Source organism: Psammomys obesus, unplaced genomic scaffold (assembly GCF_907164565.1).
Source record: "Psammomys obesus unplaced genomic scaffold, mPsaObe1.curated_primary_1811, whole genome shotgun sequence".
In the NCBI taxonomy this organism is placed as follows: domain Eukaryota; kingdom Metazoa; phylum Chordata; class Mammalia; order Rodentia; family Muridae; genus Psammomys; species Psammomys obesus.
Genome location: NW_026585644.1, coordinates 48,771,931 through 48,791,283, shown reverse-complemented (window position 1 = coordinate 48,791,283; position 19,353 = coordinate 48,771,931). Strand labels below are relative to the sequence as shown.

Sequence of the window (19,353 nt, the reverse complement as noted above, 5' to 3'; positions counted from 1 at the left end):
GCTGAGCCTGATGGCCAACTGTCGGGCAGAGTGAATGGAACTTTAGGTAAGAAGTGGGAAATAGTAAGAGCTGGAGAGGACAGGAACTCCACAAGGAGAGCAACAGAACAAGAAAATTTGAACACAGGGAACTTCCCTGAGACTCATACTCCAACCAAGGACTATTCATGGAGATAACCTAGAACCCCTGCACAGATGTAGCCCATGGCAGGTCAGTGTCCAAGTGGGTTACCTAGTAATGGGAAGAGGGACTGCCTCTGACATAATCTGATTGGCCTGCTCTTTGATCACCTCTCCCTGAAAGGGGAGCAGCCCTACCAGGCCACAGAAGAGGACAATGCAGCCACTTTTGATGAGAACTGATAGACTAAGATCAGAAAGGAGAGGAGAGCCTCCCCTATCAGTGGACTTGGGGAGAGGCATGCATGCAGAAACGGGAGGGAGGGTGGGATCGGGAGGGGAGGAGGGAGGGGCTTATGGGGGGATACAAAATGAATAAAGTGTAATTAATAAAAAATAAAAAAAAGTTAAAAAAAAAGATTCCCTGCACTCTGCCCAAAGTTTGGCTATGAGTCTCAACATCTGTTTCAATACCCGGCAGGGTAGAGCCTTTCAGAGGCCCTCTGTGGTAGGCTCCTGTCCTGTTCCTTGTTTTCTCCCTCCTCCAATGTCCATCCTCTTTGCCTTTCTGAATGGGGATTGAGCATCTTAGCCAGAGTCCTCCTTCCTGATTAGCTTCCTTAGGTGTACAGATTTTAGTATGTTTATCCTATATTATATGTCTAGTATCCACTTATGAGTGAGTATATACCCTGTGTGTCTTTCTGCTTCTTTCTGGGATACTTCACTCAGGATGATCTTTTCCAGTTCCCACCATTTACCTGCAAATTTCATGATTTCCTTGTTTTTTTTATTGCTGAGTAATATTCCATTGTGTAGATGTACCACAATTTCTGTTATTCATTCCTCAACTGAGGGACATCTGGGCTGTTTCCAGCTTCTGGCTATTACAAATAAAGCTGCTACAAACATGGTTGAGCAGATGTCTTTGTTGTATACTTGAGTGTCTTTTGAATATATGCCTAGCAGTGGTATAGCTGGATCTTGAGGAAGCGCTATTCCTAGTTGTTTGAGAAAGCGCCAGATTGATTTCCAAAGTGGTTGTATAAATTTACATTCCCACCAGCAATGGAGGAGGGTTCTCCTTTCTCCACATCCTCTCCAGCATATGTTGTCACTTGAGTTATTTATCTTAGCCATTCTGATGGGTGTAAGATGAAATCTCAGGGTCGTTTTGATTTGCATTTCCCTGATGACTAAGGATGTTGAACATTTCTTTAAGTGTTTCTCTGCCATTTGATATTCCCCTATTGAGAATTCTCTGTTTAGGTCTGTTTCCCATTTTTTAATTGAATTACCTGATTTGTTGCTGTTTAACTTCTTGAGTTCTTTATATATACTGGATATTAGCCCTCTGTCAGATATGGGGTTGGTGAAGATTCTTTCCCAGTCTGTAGGCAGTCGTTTTGTTTTGTACATTTTTGATGCTAAAGAGGCAGTTTTTGTGAAGTGTGGTGGCATATGCATTTAATTCCATCACTATGGAGACAGCGGCAGGAGCATTGCTGCAAGTATGGTATGATGTCAGCCTAGACTACAGTGTGAGTTGGGGTTAGCTTGGACTACATACATAAAGACCATGTCTCAAAATGAAGAAAGAAGCTCCTTGTGTATTTGCAGAAGTAGCATTCTAACACAATTCTTTTTCTAAAACATTTTAAAAATGCCTTTAATTATGTGGAGGTGTATATGCACATGAATGCAGGTCCCCATGCAGACCAGAGGAATTGGATCCCCTGGAGCTAGGGTTACAGATGTCTGTGAGCTGTTTGATGTGGGTGCTGGGAACTGAACGCAGCTCCTCAGTAAGAACAGCAAGTGCTTTTAACTGCTGAGCTATCTCTTACAGCTTCTGATAGTGTCTGAGTTCTCTCCCAGCAGTAGGGAAGGCAGCAAGCAGCCTTCTCTGACTGGACATGACAGACACTCTTCTTTAGAGGAATCTGTAGGCCCTTCCTGCAGTTTCCTTCATCTCACCTCTCTACGACTATGTTGTCATAGCTTGCCATAGAGAGGACTTACGACTTCTGGATTGCTGTTGTTCTTCTAAACAGCTTATTTGCCACTTGTCCCTCCATCCTGGCCCCCTTTAATAGAATTTAAACTGCCATGGGGTAAAAGGGTCTATAATAAAGTCTCCTACACACTTAGGGAAAAAGACAATATCTGAATCTAGGACTTATAACTCACCCCAGAACTTTAGTAGCGCCTCTCTGGATGCCAAGAACAAAAATGCAACGTAGATCCGACTTAGAGTTACAAAATTATTACTGCCCTAGAGGACACAGGGTCTACTTGGAAGATAAGACACTTGAAAGAAGCACAGAATTGCAGATGGCCAGAAGGATCTACACTGAGCCTAATCCTGAGCACTTGGATGTGTAAGGGGCAGTATCCAGGAGGGAGAACTGCGTGGGATTTTCAGATAGGACTTGGACAGGGAGAGAGGAGGATGTACGATGCCTTAGACATTCCAAGAGGCAACAGTTCAGAGGCTGTGATGGCAACAGTGCCAGGACCTCCCAGGGTATACCAGATGCCCATCCTCAGTAGAGAGGCTTGCTGTAAGCCTGATAGCCAAAACCATCTCTCCCCTCTTCTTCATCTGCTTCTCCCTTCCTACTGTCTTAAAGTATATATATTTATGTATATATATATATATATATGTATATATATATACATATATATGTGTGCATATATATATATGCACACATATATATACATATATATGTGTGCATACACACACATACATATAGTGTTACCCTTCCTGTGTCTTGGACACTAATCCCTCTTCTTCCCTCTCTGCAACTTGTGTTCAAATTGACCAGGTATAAGACACTTCAGCTTGTTAAAATCATCTGCCAAACTGAAACTCAAGCTTTTCTGATATTGTGTTTCTTCGGGTGGGACCCGTAGTTGTGTTTCTGACATGATTCCTGGATCTGTAGATGATGTGGGGAAACATGCTTTGAGAAGCACTAAGTGAAGTCATTGCCCCAACAAATGTCCCATCACCACTCTCCCCCTCCCCCCCGGGTAAGGTACACACTTACCTCTTCCCTTGAGGCAGCTTCCTCTCTGCACAGTCTCTGCCTTCCTTTTTGTCACTGACATTCTTGTGGGGACAGACCCTTACTGTTTCACTGCTTGCGGGGTCACCTTACTCACAGTAACAAACTGATGTTCCCCTCCGCACCTCCAGGCCAGCTGACTACCCTCTCTCTTCAAATAAAACACCACTTCCACCTGGAACAATTGCTCCTGCTCTCACCCCTTCTCAGCACCCCTTCCTAGACTGCCTAACCTCTCCAGAACAGACATTTCCTGGGACTCTGCCTTTCCAAGCAACATTCCAATTCTCAGGCAGGCTCCTACCTCTTGATCTTCATCTCCCAATCTCCCAGCGTGTTTTGAGTTTCTGTACTAACCTCTAGCTGCTGTCACCCATGGGTTTTACAACCACAGCAGAAGTGTTCCCTCTTCTTTTCTTGCTACCCACTTGCAGTCCTTTCTCTGGAGTGGCTCTAGATTTGCTTATTCAGGCCTGGACCACCCCTTTCTCTCACCCTGGAATCATTGTAAATGGCCTCAAAAACAGTAAAATACAAAAGATCTTTCATTCCCACAGAGAACACCCACACAGGAAGCGAATGTATCTTTCTTCCTCGTGACGAGGCAAACATGCTGTGACCACCACCCAGACCAAGAGCACAGCTGCTCGACACCTCCCGCCATGCGCTTTGTACCACCCTATCCTAGTGTCTTCTCTCCTCTTCCCTTTTCTTTTCTTTCCTTCCTTCTTTTCTCTCTTTCCTTGTTTTGATTTTTCTGAGACAGAGTCTTGATACATAGTCCAGACTGGACTCCAACTCACTGTGTAGTCAAAAATCATGATTTTTCTGCCTTACTCACCCAAATGCTGGGATTGTATGTAGTCATCTCTTCTCTTGGCTATATGGTGACATTTTACTCCTGTGCATGAGCGCCTGCATGTATCTGAGTACCATGCACATACCTTGTGAATGGGGAGTCCAGAAGAGGGTACTGATTCCTTGGAACTGGTTGTGAGCTGCCGTGTGGGTGCTGGGAATGAAACCTGGCTGCTCTGCAAGAGCATCAACTACTCTTAATAGCCGAGCCATCTCTCCAGCCCCAAATAAGGACTTTCAACCAGTTTGTCTCTCTTTAGCCTTTCGCAATTCATCAGAAATAATTAATTTTCTCGGACACATCTTTTCTACTCCTATATCTTCAATTATTTCCTTCCTGGTTTTATGCCTCAAAAATCCTGTTTCAACTGCTTTTTTTCCCTTGCCCTTTCCTTGCAAAAGCACAGGTCAGTAGATGCCTCTTCCATGACATATTCCATCCCCCCTCCCCCCAATCTGATCTCTTTAGACTTACTCAGACTTACATATCGGGGGCTGGTCTATTATTTGTCTAAATATCTTGAGCTTTGCAAACATAGAAACTTTGCCTTACTCATCTTCATATCCTCTAGAAGGCCAAAGTAACTATGGAAGGCACTAAATTCTATTTTATTGCATTGAACTGAATAAACAAATCAGACTAAAAATGTTATTCTTTAACAAAATTGTTTCCATATTGTGGCAGTTTAAAAGAGAATGGCCTCCACAGGCCCATATGTTTGAATGCTTGGTCCTCAGTTAATGGAACTGTTTGGGAAGAGTTATAAGGTACGGCCTTGTTGAAGGAGTCGTGTCACTGGGAGCAGGCTTTGAGGTTCCAAAGGTCTATTCCAGGCCTATTGTCTCTTTCTCTGCTTGCTGCCTGCAGTGCCATGCCTGTCTGCTTCCTGCCATGATGATCACGGATAACCCTCTAAAAGTATAAGCAAGGTCCCAAGTAAATGCTTCCCTTCATAAGCTGCCTTGGTCACAGTGTCCCTTCATAACAATAGAATAATAACTAAGATGCATACCAATATTTTAAAAAAAGTTTGTAAAACACATTACACTCTCCCTCCTCCTTCCTCTCTAAGGTGAGCATATTTCTCAATTTCCATTTTCTCACTTAGTCTGTCATTATTGTTTCTTTACCAAGACAGTGTGAGTAGTTGAGACAGTAAGACAGGACAATTCATTGATGTAGACTGTTATTTGTATCAAGGGATGTTTAACATCCCCATTTCCCCAATAACCTTTAGTCACTATGACAATGAAACAAAAATATTTCACACAATTACAGATAGAGTGTAGAAGCAGACAGTCTACCTCTACTTAGGACCTTCTTGCTAAGTTATCTTATGGTCTTTTCTACCTCTGATATGTGCTTTTTACAAAGGCTGAGGTGCAGACTAGAAGCTAATCAGAATTATTCTCTGATTTATACTGTTCTCCCTAGTCCACTGTGGGGAGCACAGGCCTCAAGCAAAATGTCCTAGGGACAAGCAGAGGACAGCTACAGATTTACATCTGCATTTTCAGTTTACTAATCTGAGCAATAATCTCAGGATAAAAATGGGCTTATCCAAGTATGATCTGCGCTCTAGATATACGAGAATCAACTGAGGACATCGTTTAGATGTCATATTCAAGAGACTGGACTCTGTGGAATGACTAAACTAGGTTTGTGTGAGACCTGGGAAACTGCACATTTAGCATAAGTGGCCAGAGGAAATTCTATGGGAATGGGTCATGGACCACTTTGGAAAATACTGCCCCAGAAGGTGTCTATATAGCATTAGAGTTAGAGTGTTCTTTAGCTACAAGTCTTGGTTTTAGTTCCAAGCATAAGATTTATTTCCAAAGGGGACTTATAAAGAACATGTCACTCCAGGAAAATAAAAGACATACTTGACTTTTAGGTATTAGGGATCAAACCCAGGGCCACTCATATGCTAAGTACTCACTCTGCCACTGAGATACACTGCCCAGCTTTAAGATTTTATTGAAAACATTTCTCTTAGCTAAAGGGAAGAAGAGTGATAGCACAGAAAATTAAAACAGGATGTCATGTAAACAAATTCCTTCTGATATTACTTAACTAGCTCATTGATTTTTATCATGACATGATTATATTTCTACACAAGGAATAAAGCTTAGGGAAAGTGCAAATGAAAGTAAAATTAGATCTTGGTGAATTACATAAGAACAAACTGCAGACAACGGAGAGCTACCTGTGAATCAGGGCTCAGTTTTTAAAAAAGTTTATGACATCTACAACTTACAGGAGAATAGAGTAGATGGTATACATGTGTGTATGTGTATATGTGATTGTTTGGGTAGCACATACACATGTAGTAGAAGCCAGAGGACAACCTCGGTTTTGTTTTGTTTTTTGTTGAGATGGGCTCTTTCATTGGCCTGGAATCTACCAGAGGTAGGCTAGGCTAACTGGCCAGTGAGTCCCAGAGATCTGCCCATCTCTGCCTCTAGAGTGCTGTGATTATGAGGGTTTATGTGAATTCTGGAGATCAATTCAGGTCCTGGTGCTCACAAGCTCAACGGTTTATGAATGAGTCATTTCCCCTGCCTAGAACTAGCTTTAATGATTGGAAGCCTTCAAAAGTGGGAAGCACAGCAGAACTTAACAAGAATCTCAAAGAGAGCCTTCATTCTGTAGTTCTCAGTCGAGGTTTCCAGAGCAGCAGCAGAGCTATAACCAGGGTCTGTGACCCAGGAAGCTCTATGGATGATCCTGGTTCCAAAGTTTGGGCTCTTGTTCCAACTTAACGCTTAAATGTTTCTGGACAGATTTAAAAACACACAAAAGGAAAAGAAAAGAAGGAAATAAGTGGTGGCGCACACTTTGATCCCAGTACTCAGGAGGCAGAGGCAGGAGGCTCTTTGAGTCCGAGGCCAGCCTGGTCTCCAGAGTGAATTCCAGGGCAGTCAGGGCTACACTGTCCTACCATAGAAAAACCAACCAAACAAACAAACAAACCCTCATCTCAGCTATGTTTACCTGGAATTTAGCTGAAATAAAGTCATTTCAGTCCAAAAGGAAGACCGATTTATCTAACATCCAGACCCCATGTTGGTAACCAGTATATTCTGCATTATTTAGAGAAGGCAGGTCTTGGGATAAAAAGTACTAATGACTTAATTACATTCTTTATCTCAAATATCTACAACCTCACAAACATGACAGCTGACTGAGCAAGCAACAACAAAATACTACAAATAATGAATCGGAAATTATAAACATGTGCTATTTGCTATAGTGAATTATTACATTTTTGTGTTTGAATTTCTTTTTCAGATTTACATCCTTTTATTGCCACTGTTTTATTAATATAGGAATTTGTTATTTCCTGACACTATAACTCAAACTGTCACGGACAAAATGGTGGAGCAAAAGCTGTTCTGCGGCTCACAAAGAGGAGGTGGTTCCAGATGGTATGGTAACCCGTGGGTATAGCCACCAGCTATGCAAGCCTACCCATGTGGGTTCCATCCCCGGAGCACATGCAAAAATGCAAGACGCAGCGGTACATATCCGTAGCCTCAGCATTCCTGAGATGAATTGGGATATAGAGACAGATGAACTACCGGGAGCCTGAGGGTCAGCTAGTATGCAGCACAGTAGAAACGACAGAGAAGACCAGGCATGGGCAGGGCGGAAGGAGAGAACCAACTTCCAAGAGTTGTCTTCTGACCTTCACACGCTTATAGTGTCATCTGTGAGCCTGCAGTCACCACACAGACACAGACACACACACACACACACACACACACACACGCACGCACGTACGCACGCACACATACACACCAACAGCAGCAAAAGCACATCAAGACAACTCACACACTATGAACAAGTAACTAGAAAGGCAGATGTATGTTACTGCTAAAATGCTGTTAATAGTCATAGGTATAGGTAGAAAGAGAAAAGAAATTTGATTATCTCCACAGATGCTGCCCAGACATCTGATAAAGTTCCATATTTTTTATATAATAAAAACTCAAAACAGGAACCAGTGAATAAATGCCCCAATTGAAAGGTGGAAGCATGCTCAATGGTGAACTATTGGAGGCTTCCAAACACAGTCACCAAGTGCTCACCATGGTGGGTGTTTTCATCAAATAAAATTACGCAAGAGAAGAAGTGAAAGAATCAGAAAGCTTAGCCAAGTGCACACCTTTAATCCCAGCACTTGGGAGGCAGAGGCAGGCTGATCTCTGGGAGTTTGAGGCCAGTCTGGTCTACCGAGTGAGTTCTTAGGATAGCCAGGGCTACACAGAGAAACCCCGTCCCAAAGGAAAAAAAAATCAGAAAACCGAAAAACTGATCATCACTTGAAGACTGAACATGTACCACATAGAACCCTACAACCTCTATGTCTCTCTATGCAAATGAACTTAACTAGTTAGGAAATACAGTGTCAAATGAAAGAAAGCAATTCACAAACTAGGTGTAGTCATGCACAAGTACAATCCCAGCACTTGAGAGGTAAAGCAAAAGGACAGGAGTTCAAGGTCATTGCTGGCTATGTAGTGAACTTAAGGCTACATGATGCTCTGTCTTAAATGAATAACAGTAAGAATGAATGAGAGAAAGAAGGGAAAATATAATGGAAGCAGAGATTCTATTTAAAGGCCCAACAAAAGTTTCCAGAAATAAAATGAGCAAGCGAACTGGAAATGCAGTGAGACATCTTAGAAAGAAAGCTCCTCATTATTGAATAGGAAGACTCAGAGCTTTTAAAATGTCAAGGTGTTTCTAAATTTTTCTAATCACAATGAAGATGCCAATATTGGAAAAATGCCAACAAAACTTCTAAAAAAAAAAAAAAAGGAATGAAACCAAGGGGTTGGCCTTAAAAGATTATGAAAATGCATGCCTATAAGTGGACACAAAGTCCACTTCTGAGAGCGTCTCACATGTGTGGCACAGGAACAGTTGTGCCTCTGGAGCATCTGTAAGAGCGGAGCACTGAGCATCCGTGCCCATTGCTCAGCTGAAGTTAGATTAGTGTTTTAGAACAGTCTGCCATGGAGTCACTCTCAAGTGTCTTGAAGATGGTCTCTTTCCTCTTTTAAGTATGATCCTTGGAGAATAAAGAGATTTTCACTGGCGTGTATTTATTTTGTGTGGCTCTGAAGGTGTGCGTGCATGTGAAAGCACGGGCATAAGAAAGGCAGGGGACAGCCTGGGTGTCACTCCTCAGGTGTGTTTTCATGGTGTTTTGTGAGACAAGAGTCCCTCACTAGGTGCTCACAGATGTGCCTGGCTGGCCAGTGAGGCGCAGAGAATCGCCTGTCTTTCACTTCCCCTGGGATCATAAGAGCACGCCTCAGCCAGGCGTTGGAGGCAGAGGCAGGCAAATCTCTTGAGTTTGAGGCCAGCCTGCTCTACAGAGTGTAGAGTTTCCCTCCAGGACAGCCAGGGCTACACAGAGAAGCCTTGTCTCAGGAAACCAACCAACCGAACAAACAAAAAAAGAAGGATGCCTCTGTGCCCCCCCCCCAACCCCCGCAAGGGTCCCAGGGATCAAATTCAGCTCCTCATGCTTATTAACCAAGCAGTCTACCAACTGAGCTTGTCCACAGGCCTAGATAAATTCTTTCTATAAGAATGAATTTTGAAAAAGAAGAAGAGTTGTTGCTTCAGGGTAGGAGGCATTTCCTCAGGGAATGCAGCAGTCTGCCCATGCATGTGTGACTGTTGGCATACTGTCTGGCCCATTTCTTGGTATGAGATTCTGCCCTTAGCAATCAGTAGGGACCAGAAAGTTCAAAGAATCAATACAATGCTATTTTAGAAGAAAAGGCCTTGCTTTTTAACTTACTGCAGTTTAGGAGTGCCCCTGAAAAACTGTCCCCAAATGTTAAAGTCTGGCTCCTTCTCATTAAAAAAGGATTGTATCAAAATCTGTAAACATTGGTTAACATTCTGGGGGATGCTCTCATCAAGGTAAAACTGATCTAGTAAGGACCGGGGTTCCTCCACAAACTCAGCAAGGAAGCTACAATGCTAACAGAAAGGACTGCACATGGTAACTTCATTTTCTTGTATGCCAGATAAAAAGAAGTGGATAGGAGCACAGCATTTCTAGAATTCTCTGCACCTCTCAAGATTCTGTTACCCTAAAACTCACTAACAGGTATATTTTATCAGAAATTTTCTCAAAGAGCCCTCAGCTCCCTTATCTCAGTTACCTTCTCCTAACCTTCCTCTTCAACCTGACAAAGAGCAGATAAATGCCTACTCACGCTGTCAGTTTGTCTGCAGACACTGCACACTCCCGCCCGAGAAGCCATCCTGAAATGAAAGCCACTATCTGATGGAGAAGCTGCTGTCTGACTCTCAGGGGTTTGACTTTTCTTCCACTAAAAATTGTTCGGTTCCCTAAACCTTATAGATCCATGTCTTTTAAATACAAACCCTAAAAGCTCTCATGCTCTGGGGAGTACATACACTAATTACTTCAGGGAATGAAGAAGACCTATTAAACAGAATCCTTGTCTTCAAGAAAATCAGCTGCCTCCCTCCCTAGCGTGTCAACTGCAAGAAGGTGCACAAGGACTTCCTGGGTGCAGTCTGTAACCCACTGTGTCACTGGTACTTAGACAGCACTTGGAGAACAGAAAGTGATCAGGATACCTGTCAGCAAAGGAACAGACCAATATGCAAGGAGACGACCAGCATACTTTAGCACTAACCACGTGTGTGTCATTCCACTGAGGTATGAGTCCAAGACCAAAAGCAGTTAAAAAGAACAGAATGAGATGAAACAGGCAGAGTGGACAGACGGAATGAGTCATTCAGAAGGATGAATTTAGATGGACAAATAGGGGATGAGCTTGATGAAGCGTGTTAAGAATGATAAGATGCTATGCCTGAGTGGTGTCCCCTGAAGGCCTGTGTGCTAACGTTTGGTCCCTAGCATGGTAAAGGTGGTGGGGCCTGTAGGAAGCAGGGCCTGGTGGGAGGCATTAGGTCACTGGGACATGCCTTTGAAGCACAATAATCTCCCTCTTTTTCTTTTTCTTCCTGACCATGGGGTGAGCAGTACGCTCCGCCATATGCTTTCTTCCATTGCTGTGTGTCCCAACCCTCAGGGACCCAGAGCAATGTAATCATCCATTGGATAGACCCTGAAAAAAGGTAAGCCACGAATAAACTGTTGTAGATAGAAACATGTTTTTGTTTTGGTCCCAGGTGTGGGATGTGGGACTGATTCAGATGGTCCACAGCAGCAGACTATTTGCTTTGTGCGGGCTCTGAGAGGAGCTCTTTGCCAGCTGCAGAGTTTAAATCTGAGGACTCTGGAGAGAGAATAAATGCCAGAGCCCAGAGAGTGAGAAGATTCAAGAAAGAACAAAGCTGCTCCTGCTTCCCCCTTGCTGTTCCTGGTTACTGTTGTGACACAAGAAGTTGGAGATCTCCTGAAAAGAGGACTGGACTGGCTCCAGGGAACCCAACGACTCTAACCAGCAGGAAGCAGCTAAGAAAGAACTGTGCCCCTTCTCCTACTCTTTTTCTCTCCTACCTGATGTTGGGGTGTTGGAAGGGATTGGGGTGGAATAGGGAGAAAAAGATGTAAGAAACGTAAATAAAAGAGTAAAAAAACAAAACAAAACAACAACAAAAAACTAATGCCAACAATAAACCTTTTTCTCTGTATAAGAATGTCGTAGGTCTTGTGATAGTGATAGAAAGTAAACACAGGAGGTATGGGCCCTGGAAGGAGAAAGTCAAGGCTGGGAATGTGGAGGATGGATGGGATGGGGAGAGGCAGGGCAGAAGGCCTGGAAAAGGTAACAACTGGATCCTGGTTGGTGGGGATATACATCTAAAAACAATTTTTCATCACTCCAATTTTAGCGTCTACAGGAAACAGACTACAGGGCAGGCACAGATCTTAGGCAGGAACAGAGATGGTGCTACTGGCTGACCCTGCTGTCCCACACATAGGTAAGAAACCCTAAAAACAAGTTGACTAGTTCACAAAACACATGTAGCTTAATGAGGAATAGTAAAAGCTGCAGCTTAAGTTCAATGACAAATTTCCCATAAACACAAACATTTTTTCCTTAAGGGAAATTTACTTTTACCATCACAGAGGGGCTAGTTTAATGTTCTTTAAATTGTAATTTTTAACTAATGTTAACCAAAGAATGATGGTATTCACTGATTCTGGAAGACCCAGAAATACGCAGACGTCAGAAGTTCCAAGTAGTTCTTTGTTAGAGTCACAATTTTAAAGACAGCTTCAGATAAACCCAACAATTGAACTGCTGTAAATATCCTTGCTCTTTCATAAATTTCTCACTATATTTAGAAGTACAGTTTTCTTTGTTCACAAACTGCTCCCAACTGTTCTGTATTTAGATTCCTAAAGGCATACCTTGGACTCATTTGATAAATGAATGAATGGCTGCATGGATGGATGAACGGAACTATCAAATGGCTGCTGAGATCCCGGAGATGTGAAATACAGAATCTTCATGTATGGGACCCCTGAAGGGCCAGCACTATGGTTTCCCACCTCCCCAAGCAAGGCTTTCGTGTTCAACACGGTGAGGCAGGATTAAGCTGGATCGGAAGGAGCAAGGTGGTTTGCTATTTAATAGTTATTTTTAAAAAAATAAAATAAAATGCTGGGTGTGTGTGGCACATGCCTTTGATCCCAGCATGAGGGAGGCAGAGGCAGGAGGATCTCTGTGAGTTCAAGGCCAGCCTGGTCTACATAGCGAGTTCCAGGATAGCCAGGGCTACATAGTGAGACCCTGTTTTAAAAACAAACAAAAGTTCTGGTGGACAAGGAAGGAAGTGTTGGTGAGAGCAGGGCAGATTTACAAGGCTAAATGAAGCACCTGTCACAGACCCTCACTTGCAAGAGGCCCCTGCCAATAAGCACTAATACTGTGTTTACACAGTCATAGGAGTCTATAAAGCAGTGGATCTGAGCCTGTGGGTCCTAACCGCTTGGGGGTTGTTGAATGATTCCGTCACAAGGGTCGCATATAATATCCTGCACATCAGATATTTACAGGAGAAAGACTGATGGTTACTGTGCTGGTCAGCTCTCCGATACTATGACAAAATACCTGAGACTATTAACTTATAAAGAGGAAGGATTTTGGTTTGGTTTCATATGCTTCAGTCCATGGCCCATTGCTTTTTGAAACTGTGGTAAGGCAGTCTACAGTGCTGGAGTGTGTGGCAGAGGAAGTGACTCACCTGGAAGCAAGAGGGGTGGGGTAGCTCTGAATATCCTCACATCTCCTCTTAGGGGACACCTCCAAAGAAGAGGTTCTGCCTCTTAAAGGTTCCAGCACCTCCCAAGAGCTCCACACCTTTCAAGGACACTTACTCAAACCACAGCACTTACTAAAGACACTGAGTGGGGGGGGAACCACGGTGTGGGGTGCCAGTCAAATTTCTGGGCAGCTTCTCGTTCCTTTCCAAAAACGCTATTTTGTAGGCTCACAGTTCTTGTATCATGAGTTCCCTTTCAGCTTTTACATCTCCTGTGCAAATGAAGTCACAGGAGACATTCAGCTGTTACAAACTTCATGTCAAGCTTTGAAGTGCTTTTTAATAGCAGAAATATTTGGCTCACGTGTAGGCTTTGTAGCTATGGTAAATACCTCTTAGTTATCTGTCGCTACTGTTATTCCACACCTCCAATTTGGAGGAGAAATTCTGCATATGCATTGAGGCGCTAGAAAAGAATATTGAACTATATCTGAGCTCCTTTGTGAATGGGTTCCTTTTATTTCTTTTCTCATGGAACTAATTTGTTCATCACATTGTACTGGTTATGGGTGGGAAAGCAATGGCACAGAGGGACGCTGATTACTGTGACAGTGGCTGGTGGCTTTGCTTCCTGAGCTGCTGGAGGTTAAGTGGTCAAGCAGATCCTCACACTTCCTGAGTCATTCCATTGTCCCACCCCCACCCTGTGGGTGTGTGTGCATGCAGAGGCTACAGGCGAACGTTGTGTGCGCTCCCCAGTCATTTCTCTACCTTATTTGATGAAACAGAACCTGAGGCTCAGGTTCTGATTGGCTAGACTGGCTAGCCATCAAAGCCCAGAGACATTCCTGCCTTCTCCTCTGCGGTGCTTGAGCTACAGGCACACACCACTAAATCTTAACATGGTGCTAGGGATTTGAACTCATGTCCTCAAGCTTGCATGACAAGCACTTCACCAAATGAGCCATCTGCCAGCCCCTCCCTGCACCTGCTCCCTGGCTTTGATTAGAAGACTTTGGATAAAAATGCTCTTAATTTTTTAAAACTGAGTCTGTGGTAAAGGTAAAAAAGGGAGGGGGAAACCAAGCCCCTCTTAGGGAGTCTTGTGTCATTATTGAAATGTTGTCCGTAAGTCTTTATGTCCCACCATGTATCAGAAGAAAAACTTTGAAGTAGCAGTTTTGAGAACAGACATATTTGAACAAAGGCCAGGCACTAAACATTTGGGATCTGCCCTGTGGTGAACAGCAGCATTTTTTTTTCCTTTATGTAACTTAATTATTTTATGAAGAGATAGCAGGAAATTCTATTGCACTCCCCAAGTTAAACACTTGACATTTTTATTCCTTAAAACTGCAACATTTTAGAAGCCTAGATATGTTTATTAATTAGTGATTATTAACACTCAGTAAACAACATTATGTCTTGTAAAAACACAATCTCGCTGCACAGCATGAAGCTCAGGTCTATTATCCCGATTCCATATGCTGAAATACACTCAAATGGTCACAAATGACCTTAGCCATTAAATAAATGTAAATGAGAACAACATAGAAAATGCACTTTTGATTGATAACTAAAAGACCAGGTTGAAAAGCATGTACCAAAATGAAGCCCTTCCCAGAAGGAGATGCCGTATGAGCCACGGAGGAAGGGCTCTCCTAAGCGTCCCTCCTGAGTGCTGAGATTGCAGATGTGTGCCACTGTGCCCAGCCTCACTTTGGCTTTTATCCATTGTCTCTGTTCATCCAACTGTTCTTCTCAAACTACAGTCGGGGTTGGCAAGTGTCCTCAACACAGAGAAAACTTAAAATACCAGAGGATGAAGGAGTAAGGGTGAAAGACGGATAACGCCATTTGTGGTTAAATGCACTGAGGAGAAATGCACAGATATAGCTGCGTCCTGTGAAAAGGACTAAATGAGGACATCCCCCCCTGTAGGCCCCTGGCCATAGGGTAGGGCATCGCAGAACACACACTGGTTTTGCCAACGGAAAGCATTTCTCTTAGCCTGGAAAAGAGTGAACAGAACCCGGAGGGACCGGACACACCTGGTCTGTGAAAACCATTGCTAGATCAAGGTTTGCTGTGTTTTGAAAGTTGGCTATGAATAATCCCTACCATTAGACAGCAGGACCAACAGAAAGCAGTACTGCCATTGTGCCCTCTGACCCCAAGTCCTGACGACAACAACAACAACAGCATCAAAAACGTCACCCCGTCACCCCGTCACCCGGGACTGCCAGAATCCCCTCGGGATACAAAACTCCCCATGCTGAGGACCGCTGGAACAAAGCTGTTTAAGAAGGCTTCAAGCAAGGCTTTTCCCAACCTCGTGTTGATTAATCCTAGCTGTGAAGTGACCCTGACTCACTGTATAATACATGACCTTGAGTGTTCTATGTGTTTTGGTGTTCTTATCTATTGACTGGAGTGTCTGCCTGCCTCATGGGAGTCTCACAAGGCTCAATGAGATGATAGGTGGGAAATGCTTAGAACGGTGACTGACACGCAGCAAGTGCTCAATTAACGTTACTAGCATCATTGTATTACGGTTAATCATCCATAGCATCAAGAAGCAGCAGTTTCAACCAGGATGTTTGAATTCAGACAGGATGCAGAGAGGTATCTTACCAGCTTGATATTTTCTGAGTCTTAAACACGCCAGTCTTCTTATTGCTTGTGATGATGCTGTTTACATCTACAGGGCACAGTTAAGAAAACTTCTACAGTGATTATCAACGGACTTAAACACCAAACCTGCAAACACACTGACTTATCACTATGGGATCAATACAAGGGAAGGAAGGGAGCTGTTGATGTTCTGCCATGAAATGCTGACTTACCGCTGGCAAGGTCTTTTCATGCCCTGGCCTGCAATTTTACCACCCGTGGGAGGAACATCTGGGTAGGATCATGGCAGAGCCCAGAGGATAAATGCTGGTAGGCACTGAGGATCATGAGCTGTTGCACCAATTCCCTGTGGGTGAGGGGGGAATGGTTGGAGACAGGCATCCAAAGACAGATGTCTGTCAGTGAGGAGGACAATGCCAGCCTTTGTTGACTTTGCAAACTGAAGTGGTTCCAATCTCCTAATTGCTTGTCATGGGAATGGAGATGAGCAGAAGGGAGACTGATGGGAGCAGGCAAAGAGTGTAAGGTGGAGAGAGGCTTGGAGCATCTTTGGGAGAAAACGCAACACTGAAGAAGAAAGTCAGTCTAGTGGAAGGCCCCTTGAAGACCTGTGCTGGCTGTGTGCAGGCGTGAAAGGCTCATGCAGAAGAGCGTATTTACAGTAGAGTCACTTAGAGGATGTGGCATCTGGAGATCCTCCGGAAAACCATGTCTACTTTCAACACCAGAAAACACAGGCTGGGCTTCAGGTCCACAATGGGTGGTATAGGTTTTGTGAGTGCTGCTCTTTCTCTCTTTCCTCTGACTCCTGGACTGCTGGAGCCTAATGAATACACTAAGTCCGGCACCCGGAAGAGCTCCTGTGGTCTTATTTTCTGTTCTGACCTCTGTCCCTGGCTTCCCCACAGCCCCCTCCCTGGCTTTCTGATTTCTGAACTCCCCCCCACACCTTCTCTTTTATTTGACATAAGAACCCCACAACCCCTCTCCTGGAATAAGGCGGGTTTACATAAACAAGAAATAAAATAATTCTAGTGAAGGCTGCAAGCTAAATGAACTTGGGCCCATGGGGAAGTCACTAGGCAGACAGAGATGCTCTCCTATTGCTCTGAAAAACAGATTTCCTGCATGCTCAAAGCAAACACTGGCCAAGCTCTCCCTGCCAGAACAGAACCACAGGATTCTTAAACCCAAATCTCTGCTTGAACCACCAGGCACACCCATTCTTCTCTGAGTGAATAAGCAGGTACCGCCATAGCTTTCTTCCCTCAGGAGTGGGGAGGAAAAATCAATTAGGTCTCCTAATGATGGGCTTTTGTTGAGGTTTACAAAAGTGCCATAATGCAGACTTTTTTTTTTCTGGGTGAACTTTCCTGTATGCAAATTAAATACTGTTAAATTACATTCATTAAAAAAAAATAAAAGAGACTAATTTGCCTACTTGTTTTGATTAACTAAAATGACACATCGGCCTACGGCTCCTGTCTATTTCAGGAGCGTTCTAGAGGAAATATCTTGCAGGAAAGGACGGCTGACATCTTCATTCTGAGAAGCAAAATTGGTAGAGTCAACTGACAACTGTTTTTTATTAAGTCCCCTCCCCTAGCCACACCCTACTCTGCGTTTCCATGGTATCCAACTGCCTGCCATAATGTGCCTGGCACACCTGTAGCGTCCTATGAGTACATGACCAATCTATCAAGCAAAACATATTATTTTGTTAGTGGAGGTAATACTTTTTATAAAATAGTCACAGGGAAGTTAAATTATATAACTCAGAAAACCTATTAATAATTTTTAGTAAACATCTTAACACTATATACTTTATACAATTTATAAACCTGTGACTCTGAGCGGTCAGGCTAGAGCAAGCATGGATATTTATATTCTAGAAGGTTTTTTGTAATGAAAAATTCACAGCAGTTTTTAGGCTGCCTTAGTTTTAGAACTGGGCAGGAAATATAATTTGTGGTGTAGAAGGGCTTAAAAAATATATTAAAAGAAGCACAAAGGAAAAAGATGGCAGTGTTCTTTTAGAAACATTACCTTAAGATATAAGCTATGATATTCTACCTCCCACCCTTTCGCTAAGATTTTGATGGTCTTTCTGGATGGCACTGTGTCCAATAACAGATTTTATCATCTCCCTGTGTCACCTCAGGGTAATAAAGGAAATCCAATCAAACTGAGTCAATATGACCAGGATAATGCTTAACACAACAGACCCCCTCCTGCTCTGTGATCTGCATCCACCTTACAGATGTTGTCACTGGGGCTCTGGACTCCAGAAAAGCCTTCCTGTAGTTTCGCGATGAGATGGAGAAGGCGCTGCTGTCTCAGTTCCCTTGTTTGAACAGCTGCTTGCAGCTCAGAGGGAGCCCAAGTTCTAACTCCAGCTTCCTTTCTGAACAGAGCATGTGTCAGCAGTGATGCTCCATTTTTATTACCAGTTTATTTATTTTTAAATATATACACTCATATACAATAGCAGCAAGTCTTTTAGGTCAATTGCATATATTATAAGTATGTAAAACACTGCTGACAATATTAATCTATCTGTGTAGTCAGAAATTGTATTTATCAGTTGTATATACATTTTGAATCAGGTTGTTCTTTTAAAATTTGTTTAATGTGTATGGGTGTTTTGCCTACATATATGTATGTGTACTGTGTGTGTGCCTGGTGTCCTTGGAGACCAAAGAAGACATCAGATCTCCTAAGGTTGAAGTTAGTGACACTTGTAAACTATCATGTGAGTGCTGGGAATTGAACCTGAGTCATCTGATGACCCATAAGCTACCTGCCCAGCTCCAGTATTGCTTTTAAAAAGAAAAAAATTTCATTTCATAAACTATGTATGTGTGAATGCCTGTGTGTGGGTATGTGGATATGTGTATGAATCCTGCAAAGTCCAGAAGTGTTGGATCACTCCTGGAGCCAGGAACCAAAATGGAAAAGCAGTATAGAGTCTTAACAGCTGAGATGTCTCTGCAGCCCCGTACTCTTCTTTGAACCAGAAAATATTTAAGCACTAATAACACTTTAAGCACTGGCATTGCTTTTTTAGTTTATATTATCTTCAGTTTCATTGGGGGGTTAAAAGGAAGGAAAGAATACTAAGATTATAACATAAATCCTATTAATTTGGATCTCTTAAATTTTCAGTTGTGAGCCTAGCCTTTAATGGCTGAGCCATCTCTCATCTCTCCAGCCCTAATTTTGATGTCTAAATAACTTTTTAAATGCTTGAGAGCAGCAATCTTTTTTTTTCTGATTTAAAGTTACTACCTATCTACCTACCTATCTATCCATCCATCCATTCATCTATCTAGCTATCTATCCATCTATTATCTGTCTATCATCTAACTATCTATCCATCCATCCACTATCTATCTATCTATCTATCTATCTATCTATCTATCTATCTATCTA

The 19,353-nt window shown here is 43.0% G+C and overlaps 1 protein-coding gene across 4 annotated transcripts in view; it reads right to left on the bottom strand.

Moving 5' to 3' along the window:
• The window catches only part of Camkmt (calmodulin-lysine N-methyltransferase), a 351,489-nt gene that overhangs the window by 37,091 nt on the left and 295,045 nt on the right, over positions 1-19,353 (bottom strand). For 2 of the 4 annotated variants that reach the window (XM_055619122.1, XM_055619136.1), the window contains exon 7: positions 15,922-15,991. The exons of 1 other annotated variant lie outside the window; for it this stretch is intronic. In XM_055619122.1, coding sequence (XP_055475097.1) covers positions 15,922-15,991 — 70 coding nt within the window. The remainder of the gene's footprint in view (positions 1-15,921; positions 15,992-19,353) is intronic. One more of the 4 variants, XM_055619129.1, reaches the window with a different exon arrangement.